The sequence below is a fragment of the Meles meles genome, chromosome 5 (assembly GCF_922984935.1).
Source record: "Meles meles chromosome 5, mMelMel3.1 paternal haplotype, whole genome shotgun sequence".
NCBI lineage: Eukaryota > Metazoa > Chordata > Mammalia > Carnivora > Mustelidae > Meles > Meles meles.
Window position 1 is genome coordinate 1837327 of NC_060070.1, and position 17514 is coordinate 1854840.

A 17514-nucleotide genomic window follows, 5' to 3' on the forward strand; every position below is an offset into this window, starting at 1 on the left:
TTTCTTTCTTTCTTTTTCTGCTCCACAGTTTATTGGGTTTATGACCGGACAAAGTCACACGTGTAAGGAGGACCTATTCTTGATGTGAGCCGTCCACACTGAGGAGACCCTACACGCAGGGAAGCTCAGGGCAGCCCGCCCAGCCGTGGGATGACGGCAGCTACAGAGAACGCACAGGCCCGTCCTGGGTGCAGGAGGTCCCGGCAGCCATGTGGGCACGGGCCTGTACAGACTAGCGCTCCGGACGTCACTCGGTTCACTGCCTCCACCCATCATGTGGCTACAGATAAGACTGAAGCAAAACAAAGGCCCTAAACTCTGAAGGCTCAGATTCTCTCGGAAAAAATATAATGTACGTTGATTTAAACATCCAGACCTGTATTCCGAAGTCTCCGGCACCGACTGTAGGTCCAACGGGAATTGAGAGGGAAATGAAGAAAAGCGACCGAGTCCGGCATGTGGGACGTGGGGCCATATGGCGTCCAGGGCCGGGCTGGCCAAGGAGGGACAGGCAGAAAGTCGCCGGCGCCCGGGGGACTGAGCAGCAAAGCCCAGAAGCAGCAGCCCAGGGCTCTGGGGAGGCCGCGGGTTCGTTTGGAGAGAGACACTGAAAACAGGAACAGTGTCCACGCGTAGGACGAGCTGCCCCAGAGGTGTGACCAGCCACTCTCTGCACCCAGGACGAGCCTGGTGGACAGCGGCTCCTGGAAGAGTCCCGCACGCCCTTCCCCTTCCCTGGCACGTGGCTGTGCAGGAGGCCTGCGCCACAGAAGGAAGATGTTCTGTCTTATAATCATCAAAAATGACGAAGAAGACTTACCATACAAATGCCAAAAATGTTACAGGATTTTTGTGTAACTGACACACTATGCCTGATGATCTTAACTTGAAAAACATGTTTTCAATTTCATCTCGATGACATTTGGGAACACGGCTGGAGCTTCGTGGCGGCCCCGGCAATGGAGGGTCGTGAACTGGAGCTTCGTGGCAGCCCCGGCCATGGAGGGTCGTGAACTCCATGAACCACCTGCTCCACACCTCGAGCCCTGCAATGGGCGAAGGGCCCCAGGGCACGAGCCGTGGGGTCCAGCCGCTGGCCCGTCCACGCCCCTCGAAGCGCATGGGAAGGCTTGGGTGCAACGTGGACACGTGCTTCACTGGGCTCGGGCCAGAAGCGCTCGCAAAGCAAGCAGATAAATTAGTGCTTCATTTAGGAGACAGTCTGGAGAGCCCTAACTTAACCTACAAATGTCGTGCGGCTGAGTCCGGCTCAGTGAAACGGGACAGGGTAATTCAAGGAGCATCAAGGGTTTGAAGCCTGAGTTCCGCTGGGAGGCCCTCAGGAGAGGTCTGCAGAGGTATCTTACAGATGAGGGACGCAGACTAGTCCTAGCTTTCCAGACTGGCCTCTGTTAACAAATGACCACCACGTGGGAGACTCAGGACAACACAAGGGCATCGGCTCACAATCCTGAAGGCCAACGCCCCAAACCCAGAGGCTTTGGGGCAGGACCCGCACACCTCTTGGGCTCCCGTGGCCACTGAGGTGCCCTGGCCATGCTGCGTCATGTCCCCTGCTCTGTCCTCACGTGGCCTTCTCCTCCTCGCGTGGCATGCAGGGCCCAGCCAGGGCTCCAGAGGGGGCAGCAGCGGCTGGCGGGCTGTTCGAGACCAGAAGGGACAGACTCCTGCCGCCTGGCGCTCTCTGCCATGCTCCCTCCCTTTCAGGTGTGTGGCGGACCGGGGTCCACTCACGCAAGGGTCCTTGCCAGGATGCCAGGATTGCTCAGTACGTGGGGGAGGGCAGGGGATGAACCTGAGTGGCCTGAAGGTCCTTGGGGGGACAGGCAAAGGGGGTGTCACAATGGCCAGGCAACCACAAGTGGACTGAACACCCACACGTACGCTTCAGCTGGGGGAAGGCATGTCCATAAGTCGGACCTCAGTAAAGTGCAGGCCCCTCACTAACTTAGTCCTCACTAGATACTGGTGAGCACGGGATCAGACCTCATGCTGCATCGGAGGCGGGGGCCTGGCTACCTCGCTGCATGGCAGAGAGGGAAGGCCAGGACAGGCGGCAGCCTGGAGCCCAGGCAGGACTCAGTCCAGCTCTACCTGCCAGACGCGTGGGGGCACTACCTGAGCCAGTCGCAGGTGGAGAACAGCATTTTCCGTTTCCAGCTCAACTATCCGCTCTTCTTGGGCCTACGACAAGGACCAAACAAGGGAAATTATCACCATAATCGATACTCATCAGTAAGCACCCCACCCCGGAAGGAAGCCAGCCCCCGCGTCAGTGAAGAGCTTTGGGGGAGGTCAGCTGGGGCAGGGGGCTGTTTCTGACACGGACAGAGCCCACGTGCCCTGCATCTATGACCCCCACTCCAAGTGCGGTCCCTGGCTGCCGCTCCTGGGGCTTGCTGGAAACGCAGAATCCTACATTATGGCACATAAACTAGAGCCCAATTAAACTGCTGAAAACGCCCCACCCCAGATCTACCAGAGTCTGCATGTGAGCGAGAGCTCCAGGTGACCTGTATGCAACCTAAAATCTGGAACACACTAAAATCAGCATTTCTGTCCTTATGTGAGCTCACACTGAAAAGCTACCTGTTAGCAACCTGTCATGCGCCAAGCACTTGTCTGGATACTGTGGACACAGCTGTGAACCGATCAGATGCGGGGCTCCCATCCTCATGGGAGACGTGGAAGAGCCAGCGCATGGGTAAGTGAGCTGGGGGAACCGTGGCAACACCAGTGAAATCAGTCTATGGGTTCAGAGACAGAGTGGCTGCCCAAGGTGGGGGCAGGGCTGGCAGGGCCAGCAAGGAAACCAGAGCAAAGGGGAAAGCCCGTGCAAAGGCCCTGAGGCAGGGACGAGTTTGCTGAGTTGAGGAGCGAAGAGGAGGTAAGACTCCAGGAAGGAGGCTGGGGTCTGGGAGGAGGGATGACAGGGAAGAAGGGACCGTTGCCTGCAGGGTGTTAAGCAGCGGAGTTTAAATGAGAGCTGTTTACAGTGAACGCTGAGCAAGCCAGCTGCTGGAGGCCTCGGTGTGCAGAGAAGCATGGTTTTCCCTGAAGGTGGTCCAGAGGCCGTCCTTTCTGCTGGGAGTCCCTCCCCCAGCCCACTGACATGCAGCTCTCAGATTGCTGTGATCATTTCGGGACAATCTCTTTGTGACTGGTTATAAAACCAGAAATTTGGCTGTCATCTGGACTTTCTGTTACCATGTTCAGTCAATTTAACTCTTGAAAAAAAATACCAAACTTGGAGTATTTCCGCAGAAGTCCACTTCTAGCATCTAGCAGATGTGGAGCTGGACTTGGCCTCCACGCAGCTCACTGGCCCAGGTGCGCAGGTCAGTGGCTTCCGTATATTCACCGCTGTGCCAACGTCACCGAAACTAGTCGGCAGTTATTTTCATCTCCCCGAAAGGAAGCCCCACCCCTTAGCCATTGCTCCTGACGACCCCCAACCCATCCCAAGGAAACCACTAATCTACTCTCTGTCTCCACAGATTTGCCAATTCTGGGCATTTTGGATGCACAGAATCATAGGCTGTGTAGCCCCTGTGAGCGGTTTCCTTTACTGGGCACCTTGTTCTCAAGGCGGAACCATGTCGTGGCATCCTACCAGAATTCCATTTCCTTTCATTGCCCGATCGCGTAGCTGTATCGCTGTTCCTGAATGAGTTCTTGTGGGACACACATTTCCCTTTTGCCTGGGAGTATTCCTAGGATGAGGACCGCGTGTAGTAACTCCAGTTAGCATCTGGGGAACTGCACACTCCCGTCTGCAGTGCGTGACAAAGCCAACCTGGCCACACCCTAGCCAAACCTCCCCATCTGTCCTCTGAGCACGGCCACCTGAGTGGGTACGAAGTGGCACGTCATTGCGATTTGATCTGCGTTGCCCTGACGGCTAATGCTGACTGTCAATTTTCAATGTGCAAGTCATGCAATCCTTGGTTAAATTTCTTCTGAAGCATTTTATTATCTTTGATGATATTTAAGTAGAATTATTATTTTTAATTCACTTTTTCCCCCCATTGCTATGAAGTAGAAAGACAGTAGATTTTTGCACCTGGATCTTGTATCCTTCAACCTTGCTGAAATCACTTACTAGGGCTAGTAGTGTTTTTTGATGGATTTCTTGTGATTTTCCATATATGAGATCATGTCATCATCTGTAAAGGGAATCGTCTTCTTTCCTCCTTTCTGATATAGATACCTTTCCCTTTTGTCCTCTTGCCTAACCATGTGGACCAGCATGTCTGGGAAAATGGTAAATGGACGTGGTCAGCGTGGATCTGTTCGTCTTGCTCCGTTCACCTCACGTGTGTCAGCTGCGGGTTTCGTGGACACCCCTTATCAGCTTTGAGGACTTGCCCTCCGTTCCTAGCTGGTCGGGTGTTTTCATCACGAAGTGCAGTTATATTCTGTCAGAAGCACTTTTTCTGGATCTATTGAAATGATCATGGAGTTTGTCCTTTCTCCTACTGAAGCAGTCTATCACATTCACTGACTTTGGAATGCTAGACCATTTGGGGGATGACTCCCACTTGGACATGGTTATAAGCCCTTCAGTTTGCCAGTATTTTCTGAAGATTTTTCTATCTATATTCATAAGAGACACTGCTCTGGTTTTCTTGTGAGGGTTTCATGTGGTTTTGTCATCAGGGCAATACTAGTTTCATGGAATGGGAAGTCTTTCCTCCTTTCCATTTTTCCAAAGAGCCCGTGAAGGATGGCTATTAATTCCTCCTAAATGTTCAGTAGAATTCATCAAGGAAGCTGTCTGGACTTGGGCCCTCCTTTGTGAGATTTTTAATTCCTCATGTAACCCAGTGCATTACGGTTGTGTTCACAACTCCTACTTCTTCTTGAATCGGTTTTGGTGACCTGTGTCTCCGCGGGAATCGGAGCATCTTCCGGGGTTAAATTGTCATCAGTGCTGTTCACAACATGTCCGTGTCTCCCTTTTTATTTCTGAAGTTGGTAGTAATGTCCTCTCTTCCACTCTTGATTTTATTAATTTTATTTAGTCAAACGAAGGGTCTGTCCACTTGATTCATCTTTTCACAGAGCTCACTTTTGGTTCTGCTGAAATTCTGTGTGGTTCTTCCAGGCTCTGTCACCCTTGTGTCTGCTCTGGCCTCTGTCGTGCTTCCATTCTGCTCCTCTCAGTCTTGCTTCACTGCTTCATCCAGTGTCTTGAGGTGGAAGTGCAGCTTGCTGACCCGAGAGCTCTCTGCTTGTTAAAGGAGGTTTTCCATCTATGAATGCTCCTCCGGGTCTGCTTTAGCTGCATCCCACAAACCTGGCTACGTGGATCTTTTCTTTCCTCTCCAAATATTCCCAGAACTCCCTCGTGATTTCTTCTTCCACCCACTGGTTACTCAGAACTGTCTTACTTAATTTTCACCGATTCATGAATTTCCCAAATTTATTTTGGTTATTAATGTCTAACTCCCCTCTGTTGTTACGGGAGAATGTCCTTTATATGCCCTTTATCCTTTGCCATGCGTACAGGCTTCCTCTGTGGCCAGCAGGTTGTCTAACCCAGAGAGCGTGTTGCATAAGTCTAAGAGTGTACCCTCCTGCTGCGTAGACGCGGTGTTCTGTGCATGTCCCCCTGGTCGGGCTGGTTCAGCAACACCATTTACGTTGTCTGTCTCCCTGCTCGTCCTCTGTTCAGTCTGTCTGCTGCTATTATTTTTGAGTTGCCTTTTTCTCTCTTGGATTCTGCCAATTTGGGGGCCACGTCGTTAGATGCACACATAAGCTTCCTATCTTCCTGATGGAGTGATACTTCTGTCACAAGCCAATCTCCCTCTGTATCTGTAGTAACATTGTTTTCATCTGAAAGTCGGTTTTGTCTGATATTAGTACAGTCTGCTTGTGGCTGATGGTAGCATGGTGGGTCTTTCTCCACCCTTTGGCTTACAACCTGTTTGTATCTCTGAATCTAACCATGCCCCCCGTAGACAGACAGCATGTGGTTAGATGCGGCTTCTTAGCCCGTCTGATAGTACTTGCCTTTTGACTGATGGTCTGTCCATTCACATTGAACGTCTCTGACATGGCTTTATGCCCAACATTTCTCTCTTGTTTTCTCTGTGCCCCATGTCCTGTTTGTTCCTCATTTACTGCCTTCTTTTGCATTCAGTGGATATTTTCTGGGGTGAAATCTTGATTTCTTTGATGCCCTTTTCCACTAGTTTTGGAATAATTTTCTCAGTGGTTGCGTGAGGGCTTGTCCTTACTTTGAACCTGGAAGAGACTACTTCACCTTTACAGTCAGATTCCAGAGAGATACGGAAACGCTTGGGTCATAGCTCTATTCTCCTGTTCCACCTTTCGTGTTAGTACCATTACACATCATGTCCGCCCATGTATGTTACGGATGCAACAATTCAGTGTGATCGCTGCTGCTTTAATTTCAAGTTCATTAGAGAAACCGAGACAAGGAGGGACAGCATGTATATATTATAGAGTTTGCTCTGCTGGCCTTCACCATTTTGACTCCTCTTCACTTGGTCCTGTGCATTCAAACTACCATCTGGCATCATTGCCTTAACGCAAAACTTTGCCTCCATCCACCTACTTTGTACTACTTTTGTCAAAGATATTACATTTCTATATATTTTCAACGACACAGTTATACATATACTGTTTTACACAATTGCTTTTTAAGTCAGTGAAGGAAACAACAAAGAAAAACACACTTGTCCTCTGTATTTTGTAATTACATGACCATCTCTACTGGCATTCTTTGTGGATTTGTGTTTCTGTGTGGGGGCACCGGCGTTCAGCCCGAGAAACTTCTCTTAGCATCTCCTATAAGGCAGGTCTGCTAGTGACAGTTTTTCTCCAATTTTGTCTATTGGGGAATGCCTTTATTTTGACTTCATTTTTATAAGACCATCTTGCTGGATAAAAGATTTTTGGTTGACAGAAATTTTGTCTTTCAGTGCTTTGAACGCGCTAGCACTGCCTTGACCTCCACTGACACTGATGAGTCTCCTGACAGCCATGGTGGACTGACGCAACTGTCTTTCTTCTCACTGTGCTCTTCTCTTTGTTTCTCAGATGCAGGTGGATGTGGATTTCTTCGTGTTTATCCTAACTGGAGTTCATTAAACTTTTCACGTGTACCAAATTTCAATAAATTTGGGGAGTTAGAGCAATTATTTCTTGGTCTCCTCTCCTGATGCTCCCCTGATGTATATGCTGGTGTGTTTACAGGTTTCACACCTTTTTCAGAGGTTCTATTCATTTATCTCCTATTTTTCTCTCTGTTTTTAGGATTGCATAATGTCTACCAATCTAATAGTGTGCGGATTCCTTTTTTGTCTATTCAAATCTACTCTTGAGTCCTCTAAAGAACATCTTCATTTCAGTGATTTTCAACTCTAGGATTATAATTTAAAAAATAATTTCTGTCTATTTATATTTTCTATCTGATGAGAAATTATCGTATTTTCTTTCTCTTCTATAATGCAGTTTCCTTTAGTTCTTTGAACATATTTAGAATGACTGTTTTGGCTTTTAATTAATTCCAACATCAGGCATTCTCATGGGGAGTTCCTATTATTGGTTTCCCTGCTGTGGATGAGTCTCACTTTGCTGTTTCTTCCATGTCTTATAATTTTTTGTTGAAAACAGGACATTTTAGGAAATGAAGACACTTTAGATAGTGATGCCTTTCCCCCACCATTTTTGTTGTTGCTGTCGCTATTTGTGCCCTTTGTTGAGTGACTTAGTTCACCTCTTCTGGGAAAGTCTGCCCTTCCCCACCCTCCCAGCAGGAAGGACACAGCCACGGGCATGCACACAGGTACTGGGAGACAGTAGTTTAAGCACTTCTTCGCTGCCTCTGTTACTCTGTCTCCCTTGGGATCACAACAACCCAACCCTACAAATTATTGACTGCCTTATTGTTTTCAATAATGGCCTGAGGCATAAATTTCTCCACTGTCTGGTCCAGTCAAACTGGGGCAGGGACACTTTTGGAAGCCAGTCTGAGGTTTGTCCTAACCCCAGGCTCTTCTTAACCTCGAGTAAACGAGGTGGCCTATTAGCTTGTTGCTCATTATGCGCTGTATCCCCCCCTCCTTTCACTCGTTGAAGTCCCAAGTCCAGGACTGCAGATTGTGGCTGTATTTGGAGACAGGGCCTTCTGAGGGGCGATTAAGTTAAAATGAGGCCATTGGAGAGGGTTTTAATCCAACCTGACTGGTGTCCTTACAGGAAGAGAAGATTAGGGTACAGAGGGTCCTCCAGAGAGGACACACACAGAGGAAAGCCCACATGAGTGTACCACAAGGCAGCCACACAAGCCAAGGGCAGAGGCCCCAGGAGAAAACACCCTGCCCCACCCCGATTTTCCAGTCTGCAGAACTGTAAAGAGCATATTTCTGTGGTACTTTATTATGGTGCCCAAGCAGACTGCTAACTGCTCTCAGTCGAGAAGAGCTCGTGTTTCTAAACTTCCCCGCAGCATGTTTTGGACACAGGTAAAAGAAAGTCAGTTCCTTTGGGAAGACTTCAGAGCTCTCTCTTCTTATGGGCCACCTCTCCTCCTGGGCTAAATCTCCAGAGTAAAAATCGCCACTCGGGGCCCTGGGCAGGGCTGTGGCCTCTGGTCTCTTGGCTGGCTCTGTCACTATGAGACCTTTGTGCTGATCGAGGGTGGAAAGAGCCCTTGGGACCCCAGTATTCCTGGCCTCTGGTCTGGGGTCAGGTCTCTGTCACAGGAGTGGGGGTCCGCTGGTAATCTGGCCCCTTCAACTGTGTGCTGGTGAGATGGCCACCCTGTGGGAAGTGACACACATGCCCAGAGTGGGACTTCTGACCACGGACCTCCCCGCTGTAGCATCATCATGGGGCCACTTCCCCGGTTTACATTTGTCGTGACTGTTTATTCCTTTATCCGAGAGAGTGGGGTGGTTGCTTACCCACCGTACTCCCAAATTTAGCACAGAGAATAGTGAACGTCCAGTAAGTAACAGGAGGGCCCTAGGCGGAAGACACAGGTGCCTCAGGTGAAGGGCAGTGAGGCCTCAGGTGCGGGTGGGGGTGGGGTGAGGTCCGAGGGGGACGACAGACTAGGACTTCACACCCTACAGAGAGAAGGGGAAGATGACGGGGCCTCGGCTGCACAAGGTCCTCGGGGGCCAGCACCCTAAAGCTCCCCTGCTGGCCACGCCCCCAAGGCTCCCAGCCGGAGGGGGCGGTCCCGCGGCCAGTGCGGCTCCAGGTGCTGCTGCGGCTGCCCTCACCTGCACCTGGCGCTGCAGCTGCCTGGCCCGCGGCTCCGAGATGCGCCCCCAGCGCCCGTCCTGCGCGGGCATCGCCGGGCCCAGCTCTCAGCTGAAACACTGTAACAGAATCCACCGGAATCCGCCTGGGCGGGCGTTTGCGCCCCTCCCCCACCGTGGTTTCCACGCGACGGGGTCGGGGGTTGGCGGCCGAAGGCGGGGGGAGGGGTCGGAGGGCCCTGTGGGGGAGGGGAGCGGCTCCGTTTGAAGAGTGGCTGCTCCAAATGACATACAAACAAGCGTCTTCGGGGGACGAGGTGCTTCACTGCTGTCCTCACGTCCGCCAGGCAACACGGCTTCCTTTCCCGGAGGAAGGCGGCCCTGCGGCCAGGGGTCGTGCGTGGGGGCCGCGCCCAGACAGCGTGGGGCACACGGGAACTCAGTTCAGGGTCCGCGGCCTCCCCGCGCGCATCCGGAGGAACAAGCAGGTTGTGCAGAGAAGCTGCATCCTCGTCCCAGCCGCTGCTCGGGAGAGGCCGCCTGCAACCCAGCCCACAGACAGGCCGCGGGGTTGGGGTCTGCTGCGCGGGCGCGAGGCCTCCTCGTGCACCGCCGCGGCCAGCTAGGCGGGGGACCACCTGCTGCCAGGGCTCCGGGCCCCGTGGGACGCGCACGACCCGCACTGCGTGTGCGGTGTTTGTGCCGTGTGCGCACCGTGCACTCGGATGCCGGCTGCTGCGCCGGACCGGACGGGGACCTGGGCGGGGGCCGGGCCGCCACACTGGCAGGAGTGGCAGGGTGCTGCAGCCCGCTGGCCGCCGTGTCCCTCCCACCACTGTCCCTGCCCGAGGCACGTGTCCAGACAGAAGCTGGTGTTGCAGCTGCTCGCCTGCACCTGCACACGGTGGGTCGCCGGGGCCCAGGCCGACGCCCGCCACAGGTGGCGCGGAAAACACAGCTGGGTTTGAAAGGGCTTCCTGCGAAAACGAAGGCGCACTGGCTCGTGCGCACATTTTGCGCTGACTGCATACCGCCAGGCTGGTTGCCGGACACGTGGCTAAGTAGAATATGCTGGAACTTACTTCTGTTTGCCTCTTCTCTTCCGCCGCAGCTGCGGGAGAACAAGACCCCGTGCGATGGGGCGCCCGACCTTTGCCTTGCCGGGAGCGTGCGGGACGCCGCTCCCAGGGGTGAGGCGGCGGCTGCTCGGCCACTGAGTCCGGTGTTGCCTGGAGGTCCTCGGCGCCCTGACTCTGGCCCCGGGGGAGCGGCCCCTGCAACCAGTCGCGTGAGGGCCGCGAAGGGGGGGCCTTCGGTGGAAGGCCCTGGTCTCCTGGCTTCTGCGCACGGCAGCGGCCTCTCTGCGTGGGGGTCTCCTCCACTGGCGAGAGCCCGCCTGCTGCGGAGGGACGCTTCCGGGAAGGGCCCGTCCCCGGAGTTGGGTGGGGTCCCCCTGGGCCGCCCGCAGCACCCTGTGCACCTGCCATGCACAAACGAGGGAGGAACCGGGTCTGTGTCCCCGTGGACCACCTGCCTGCGTCTGCGGCGGGACACCTGGAACCAGCGGCCCCGGCCACTGACCCGGCAGGCACCGACTCGTTTCTGTGGAATGGACAAGTGACTTTGCCATGACTCTGAACGAAGCGGCTGGAGCGGTGCACTGAAGCCCGTCTCTCCGCGTCTCCTCTCCGGGCGACGCTGTGCGGCGGCTGACGCCAGCGCCGAGGCTGTGCGGAGCTGCTTCCCTGACCGTCCGACTGCGCTGCCCCACCGGGCGCCGCCTCCCGATTTCCGCGGGGGTCTAACCTCCTGCCTCGCCTGGTGGGGGACCCCGCGCAGGGGGCGGAGCTAAGCCTGGCTCTCTGCCCCTGCCCCCAACCCCCAAATCCGGTCCCCCGGCGCTCTGCGGTGCCTGGTTTCTGCGACGCCCACGTCGGAGAGCCCCGGCAGGTCCTCACCTTCATGAGCGACAGAACTGTGGTCCCGAGAGCCGGACTCAACGTCTAGGTTGTCCTCCCGAAACTCGGAGCACCGTTCTGGGCATTCAGATCCACAACCAGTGAGTGTCCCCGTTCGGTGTGTAGGCAGCTGGGCCGACCCCCACGCCTCTCTGAGCCTCGGCAGCCCTGAGACGTCCCACCTGCCGCCCCTCCAGGAAAGTTCTTCCCGAAATTCCACGGCAGCATCTTCCCCAGCACGCCTGCTCCCAGGCCTCGAAGGAAGGTGGACAAGGCACAGGGAGCGCAGGGGGCAGCCCCCAGAAGAGGCAGGGCCGGGGCCGCTCCAGGGCAGCCAGAGCTCCCGGCTCCCTTCTCACGCCCCCTGTGCGCTTCTGTGACCCCACTGCTCCGCATGAGGCACCTCAGGCGGGTCCACCCCGCTATCGCATCGCCAGGACACCTGGTCCACAAAGCTTCCCAAGCTTGGGGTGTGCTTAAGAATCCAAGACCGTGAAGGGACCGCGTGAGTCTGTGTGACCACGGGGTCTGGGAATGTGCCAGCGGGTTGTGGAAACGGGGGTGGGGAGCTGAGCTCGGGAGAGCAGGGCCAGAGTCGCCTGGGGCCTCTGTCAAACTGTGTGCAGAGTCGGGATGACACAGACCCTCAGGGGACCTTTCATGAATGACCACAGGCAGAAGGGGACGGGAAGCGAAGCTGCTGATCACAGATGCGATTCTGCCTGCCAGACTGCAGCCACAGCAAACACTTAAATACATACAAAGTTTATTAAAAATAGATTGCAGATGAAGCACAGTAGAAATGGGGAGGTACAGCAGCTGTGACGGCCACAGTGACGCACAGTCCTGAAAAGCACGTGTTCACATCTGACCCATCACGCGAGGGCGGCCCGGCCCACCTGCCCACAGGCCCAACGACACACGCACACACACCCCCGTACGTCAGGATTTACAGGTACTTAGGTGTGTGTATTAACAGAAAAGTCACTCATCTGCATCTTTTCATCAAAGAAAGCGTGGATTTCGTCCCTGTAAGGTGGCCAGTGTTCGCGAACGCCCTGGGTAGGGCCTGCTTTTCCTGAAGCCTCCAAAGCAGACATCCACATCCTTCATCAACACTTAGTGCCGCTGCGTGACTCCCTTAGACAAGGGGAACGGTGAGAGCACACTTCCAGATAAGAACCCTGATCGACATAAGAGTATTTACACTCACATTTCAGTGATTTATCGTGCAGCTCTCATTAAAGTGATTTCTACGGCTAGAAAGCCTCCCTCTTCTATTTGAAAGTGTGCATTTCCCTAACATACATATCTGTAAGAGAACAATGTGGTAGAGAAGAATCATCGAGATCCTACAGCAGGGCTCGTCACGTAAGAGGTTTGCTCATTACCACAAGGTAATTCAGCACTGTCCGAGCACACGGGATGAAACCAAGTGAGCTCCGTCTCCCCAGCATCAGCCACACAGTCACAGCTGGAGAGACAACAGTGATCACCAGTGACTCAAACATGAAAATTAAATAACTTTCTTTTTGATGTTTAAAAAAAAAAAAAAAAAGGCTTGAACTGCTGCACGAGTCTGGCCGACATTTTCAGTCACAGACACCACACGTCAACGAGCCTTCCATCCAGGACAGCCCGCGGCCGGACTCGGCCCTCCTCAGCAGCCCCCGTGCTCAGGCGTCGCTAACCTCCCATCCTCTCAGATGCTTCCGTTTCTCTCCACATCAACACGGCCCAGCTAAACGTCCTCGTTTCAGGGTCCCCTGAAGAGTCGAAATCCTCTGTGAACTAACTTAACTGCCATCTTCAAAATCACCAATGATTTATTAGTCTAACAATACTCTGGCATTTATAAAAATAAAATATCCTAAGCTTAAATCCTCAAAATTGTCTTCTTGGAGCATTTTTTAAAAAATCACCTATGCAGAATATCCCAGGAGGGCTGTCCCCAGAGGGAAGGAGGACAGGGGCAGGGCCTGACAGGCACCACCTCCCTTTTGGGCTATGTGGGTCTGAGCTGCCTGGGGACCACCCACGGGGGGCGGGTGAGGGAGGCCGTCCCCCAGGGGTTCTCTCCTGGAAGGGGACAGGTCACCCTCCGGGCACACAGTCTGGAGCTGCTCCCCCATAGTGCAAACAAGGTCTGGGCAGTTCAAGCTGGTCCCCGCCCCGCAGCCACAGCGCCATGAACGACACAGCACGCATAGGGCCTCTCTGCGCCACGCGGGGCTTGGGGGAAGACGTGTCCCCACTGTACGCTCCTGCCCTGCGTTCTCCCCTCTCCCACTCAGACTTTAAGAAACAAAAAACTTATCTTCCCGTGAGTCAGGTAATTAAGAAATGAAACAGTGTTTACATCGTATAAATGATCATCTTTTGGTGAAAGAAAAGAACTTCTTGGAATAGGACCATCTCTGGGGCCCAGCCGACTCCAAAACGGCGCTTCTGTGACTCGGGCATGCCGGTGTGGCCTCCTTGCTGAGCCCACCCTCCGGAGCCGTGCCCCCAGGACCCTGGGGTGGCCCGGGCAGCTCATCCTTGGCTCATTTTGTGTTCAGTTCGTTTTCCAGTTCTGTCAATTTACGAGAGGCTTTTACTTTGTTGGACACATCTTGACCTTGTGAAAACAGACGCTGACGCTCTTTGAATGTCAAGTTTTCAGGGGCTCCCGAGCTTCCTGGCAAGTCCGCATCGTGGCTGCAGTGGAGGAAATGCAGACATCACTGGTCAACGTGGGACTAACCCATCGGCCGCTACTCTCACTCATAGTCGGTCACTCTACGTAAGGGACAATTAAGTACTGTTCCAGGAGGAAGCCTCACTCCTTGTTAACTCTGCCATAACCTTGTCAACTCTCCCATACACACAATTACTGGGGCCGTCAGTTAGACACGTTCTCCCGTTCTCCTGACTGAGCTGTTAACTTTCTGCAGCCACGCCCAACTCTCAAAATGCAGGTCCCTTCAATTTGAGCAGGTCGGGGATTCTTCGCAGCTGAGTTTAACTAAAGAGAAACAGCTTAAAAACACGGACCCGTAAGGAGCCCACACGCACCTGGGAAGCATCTGTCAGCAGACCTACCTTAACAAGTTGCCGTGAGGCCCTACACATTTCTTGGGGGCTCCACGTCAGTGTTCTAAGAACGGTCTGGACTACGGGCTAGGTGAGGCGCTTGGTGCAGACACGAGGCCCGCTCGCTGTGTGTGTCCTCAGGGCTGGACTTGGGCAGTCTCGCAGCTGTCTGGACACTGCCCCAGACTCCGCGCCCTTGCCGGCGGAAGCACACGGCGGCACGCCCAGCTCCCGCGCGAGTTCGCACCCGTAAGCCCGATACCCACAGCCCCGTCTGAAACGCAGCCCTATGGCAACGCAGAACCAAAGAGCCTCGAGCCTCCAGGCTCCCCCACTTGTGTGCAACGAGAAACATCTGAGAGCATAATGAGGTCTCTGTTGGCTCCAGCCTCCTCCAGAGCCAGCCCAGCCGTAAATACCTTTTAGACGGTCTCTCTCGCAGATCCCGGTAAGCATCATGAGCCCCAACAGCTGTTGCAGCCGATCCCATGTAAGAATTGGGTCCTTTTCCATAAAAGAAAAAAATCAAAGTTAAGGTGCTTGCACAGTTTCTAAAACTTCACTCACGATCCAGATGCAGTGCCGCAGAGGAGAACGCAGAAGCCGGCAGGAGGCCCGGGGATCTGAAGCTCGGCAGCCCGAGGAGCCCAGTGACCCGGCCGCGGGCGCCGTGGCATGGGCGGGCACGGCCCAGGCCTTAGGCAGTGACAGCCAGACGGGGCACATCAGTTAAGATGCATAATTAGCAAGAATTCGCAGGGAAAACCCACAGAAGACTGACTCAAATGGCGAGACTGTGAGACACTCCTGGCGTGCGGGGTTTCCTCACAAAGTGACCGAAGGCAAATGAAACCCCAGCAGTGAGCAGGGGCGGCGCCTCGAGCCTCTCTTTTCAGGACAGCCACTGAAGCTTTTGGCTGCAGTTACCAAGACAAAACTCTTTACACAAAGGTTCGGAGTCACAGGAAACCCCGGGTTTGATAGAAATGCTGCAGACACGAGGCCGCCCGACACCGGACAGCAAGCTGTGCGGAGGAGGAGCCTGCGAGCCTGTGGGACACCGGCCGCGCCCGGCCCCGCCCCTGGGGGGACCGGCAGCAGCACCACACGCTCTACCCACTGCAAAGGGTGTTCGGGATCAAAAGAGGTGCTGCAGATACAAATTTAAAATGCATCCAAAGAGACTACCACCACTAACGATATACTATTTAAATCGCGGCGCGTACCAGGGCTGATGTATTGTTAATTTTAACATCAGCAGGAAAAACAGGTCCACGCTAGCAGCACGTTTTACGTACAATCCCACCGAGCTGTAGCAACAGGGGCCCAAGACACCCGGCGAAGGCGGAGGGCGCGGATCAGACAGGCCGCAGAATGCGCGCAGTGCCTCCGCGTGGACGTTTTCCTTCTCAGCTGCGCCAAAATGACCCCCTGCCGGTTTTCTGGGCGCAGGGACGCGCCGGGCGGCCCCCACTGGCTGGCCGCGCCTCCTCGGGGCACTGCATCTTTCCCGCTCCTTTGCGAAGGCCCCCCGAGGGCCGCGTGCGAAAGCCTCCTCCACTAGCCTCAAAGATGACACTGTCCCGCGTGCCCACGTGGGGTTGCCCACACTGGACCGCCATGGCACTGAGCAGCGGGGTGCCGTTCTTTTCACTTTTAATTCGACATTTTCCTTGTTTTAGAAAATGTTGTGCTGCATCTTTTGAGCTTTAGGAATGATACTTGCTTCTTCCACTGGCGATATTCTTCAAAATCTCAAAATTAAGCAGAATATTACATCCTTTCAGTGGACTGTGGATGAATTAGTCCTGCACATTCCAAATAATCTTCAAAAGAGCTCTAGTCAAAGAGCGTTTTTAAAAATCCGTTGCTACGCTAGAATGAGACACTATTCCAACTCGCACCCCGACCCTCCTCCTCAGGCAGCCAGTGGAAGAAGCCAGTCCACCCCCAGGAGCATGCTGAGCGCTCGCGACAGAGAAACGAGCTGAACCCAGGGGCACAGCCACGCGAGGGGGTGGCAGTGAGGGGTCAGAATCGTGCTGACGGGGTGCACACAGCTTCGTACTGTACGAAGGCAGTCTTCAGAGAGGCACGAGCCACCAGACGCAGGATGTAACCTGCTCCGACGTGGTCTTCTCAGTGTGAAATAAAGGAAGGGTTCGCGGTCTGAGGGAAAGCCGGGTGGGCAGCATGACAACCTAGCCCCACACTGCGTTAGCAGCCTTGTCTACGCCACGACACACAACGCGGGTTTTCGGCTTGTGACGTGATGCAAGGGGACTGAGGGCATCTCGTTTCAAAAATGACTATTATCCCAAAAATGACTTTCTAGATATCAACGACAGAAATTTTATAAGAAGATCTGATTCTGGCCACTGAGTGACTCCGTCTCACTATGATATACTGAGACTTTGGGGCAGATCAAAGCTCTGACGCTCACCGGAAGCGACCCTGACAGAACTCGTTTGTTCTGGAAGAGCCAAGGTCACGCATGTTTTTGATTATTCAGCTTCTTTCAGAATCCTGAGTTCTGGGCAGGACACTAGGAGCATTTTAAAAGACCCTGTGTCTGTGAAGATCTCTAAATCTGACCGTATTTACCACCAGCATTCTAATTTTCAGCTAGTAAGAGGAACCTGGTATTTGCATGTTTTAAACCTCCCTTCCAGTGCTGTCTTGGACACTGGTTAGGGTGGATGCGCCTGTGGGCAGGACCACCGTCATGCTGGTCGTCAGAGACCGTATTAACTCAGGGCAACTGTGTGCCTGTCAAGGTCTGGGCACTAGGACCATGACGTGCAGGGAATGTCACCTAACAGGCGGGAACGAAACCAGCGAGAGGGAAAAGGAGCAATTTCACGGTGGCTGGGTTCTATGTCGCATTAAAGCAAGACCACCAGCTCAGCACGGCACCAACAAGTCCGCCCCAACTACCACGGAAAGTAGGGGCTGTCTGGTAAAACCCTGCCACGGGGCACATAAGCCAGAATGGAAAGTTCTACTCAGGTTCAAGAATGGAAATTAGCACGTGACCATGAAACGGCTGGAAGGACAGCTAGCTCACTCTCTCTCTGGACACTAAGATGTGTTAAAAAAGCATGTGTTCAACCAAACGTAAGAATTATTTGAAGAGGCAGCGAATGGAGGCCAAGACCAACGTACTTCAAGTGCCCGGGGAGTAGTGGAGGCCCGCTGCTGCCGGCGGGGCCGAGGGA

General features: G+C 53.9%; 2 protein-coding genes across 20 annotated transcripts in view; both read right to left on the reverse strand.

Moving 5' to 3' along the window:
• KIF25 (kinesin family member 25) overlaps positions 1 to 9356 on the reverse strand; it is a 39392-nt gene extending 30036 nt beyond the window's left edge. Inside the window, 2 exon segments of the mRNA XM_046005842.1 lie at positions 2140 to 2205; positions 9285 to 9356. Of these exon segments, the coding sequence (XP_045861798.1) occupies positions 2140 to 2205; positions 9285 to 9356 (138 nt within the window).
• Positions 9357 to 11970: 2614 nt separating this feature from the next.
• AFDN (afadin, adherens junction formation factor) overlaps positions 11971 to 17514 on the reverse strand; it is a 134490-nt gene continuing 128946 nt past the window's right edge. For 18 of the 19 annotated variants that reach the window (XM_046006886.1, XM_046006872.1, XM_046006873.1 and 15 more), the window contains 2 exons: positions 14716 to 14800; positions 11971 to 13921 (listed from right to left, as the gene is read on the reverse strand). In XM_046006886.1, the coding sequence (XP_045862842.1) occupies positions 13768 to 13921; positions 14716 to 14800 (239 nt within the window). In that variant the 3' untranslated portion in view covers positions 11971 to 13767. The remainder of the gene's footprint in view (positions 13922 to 14715; positions 14801 to 17514) is intronic. The other variant, XM_046006888.1, reaches the window with a different exon arrangement.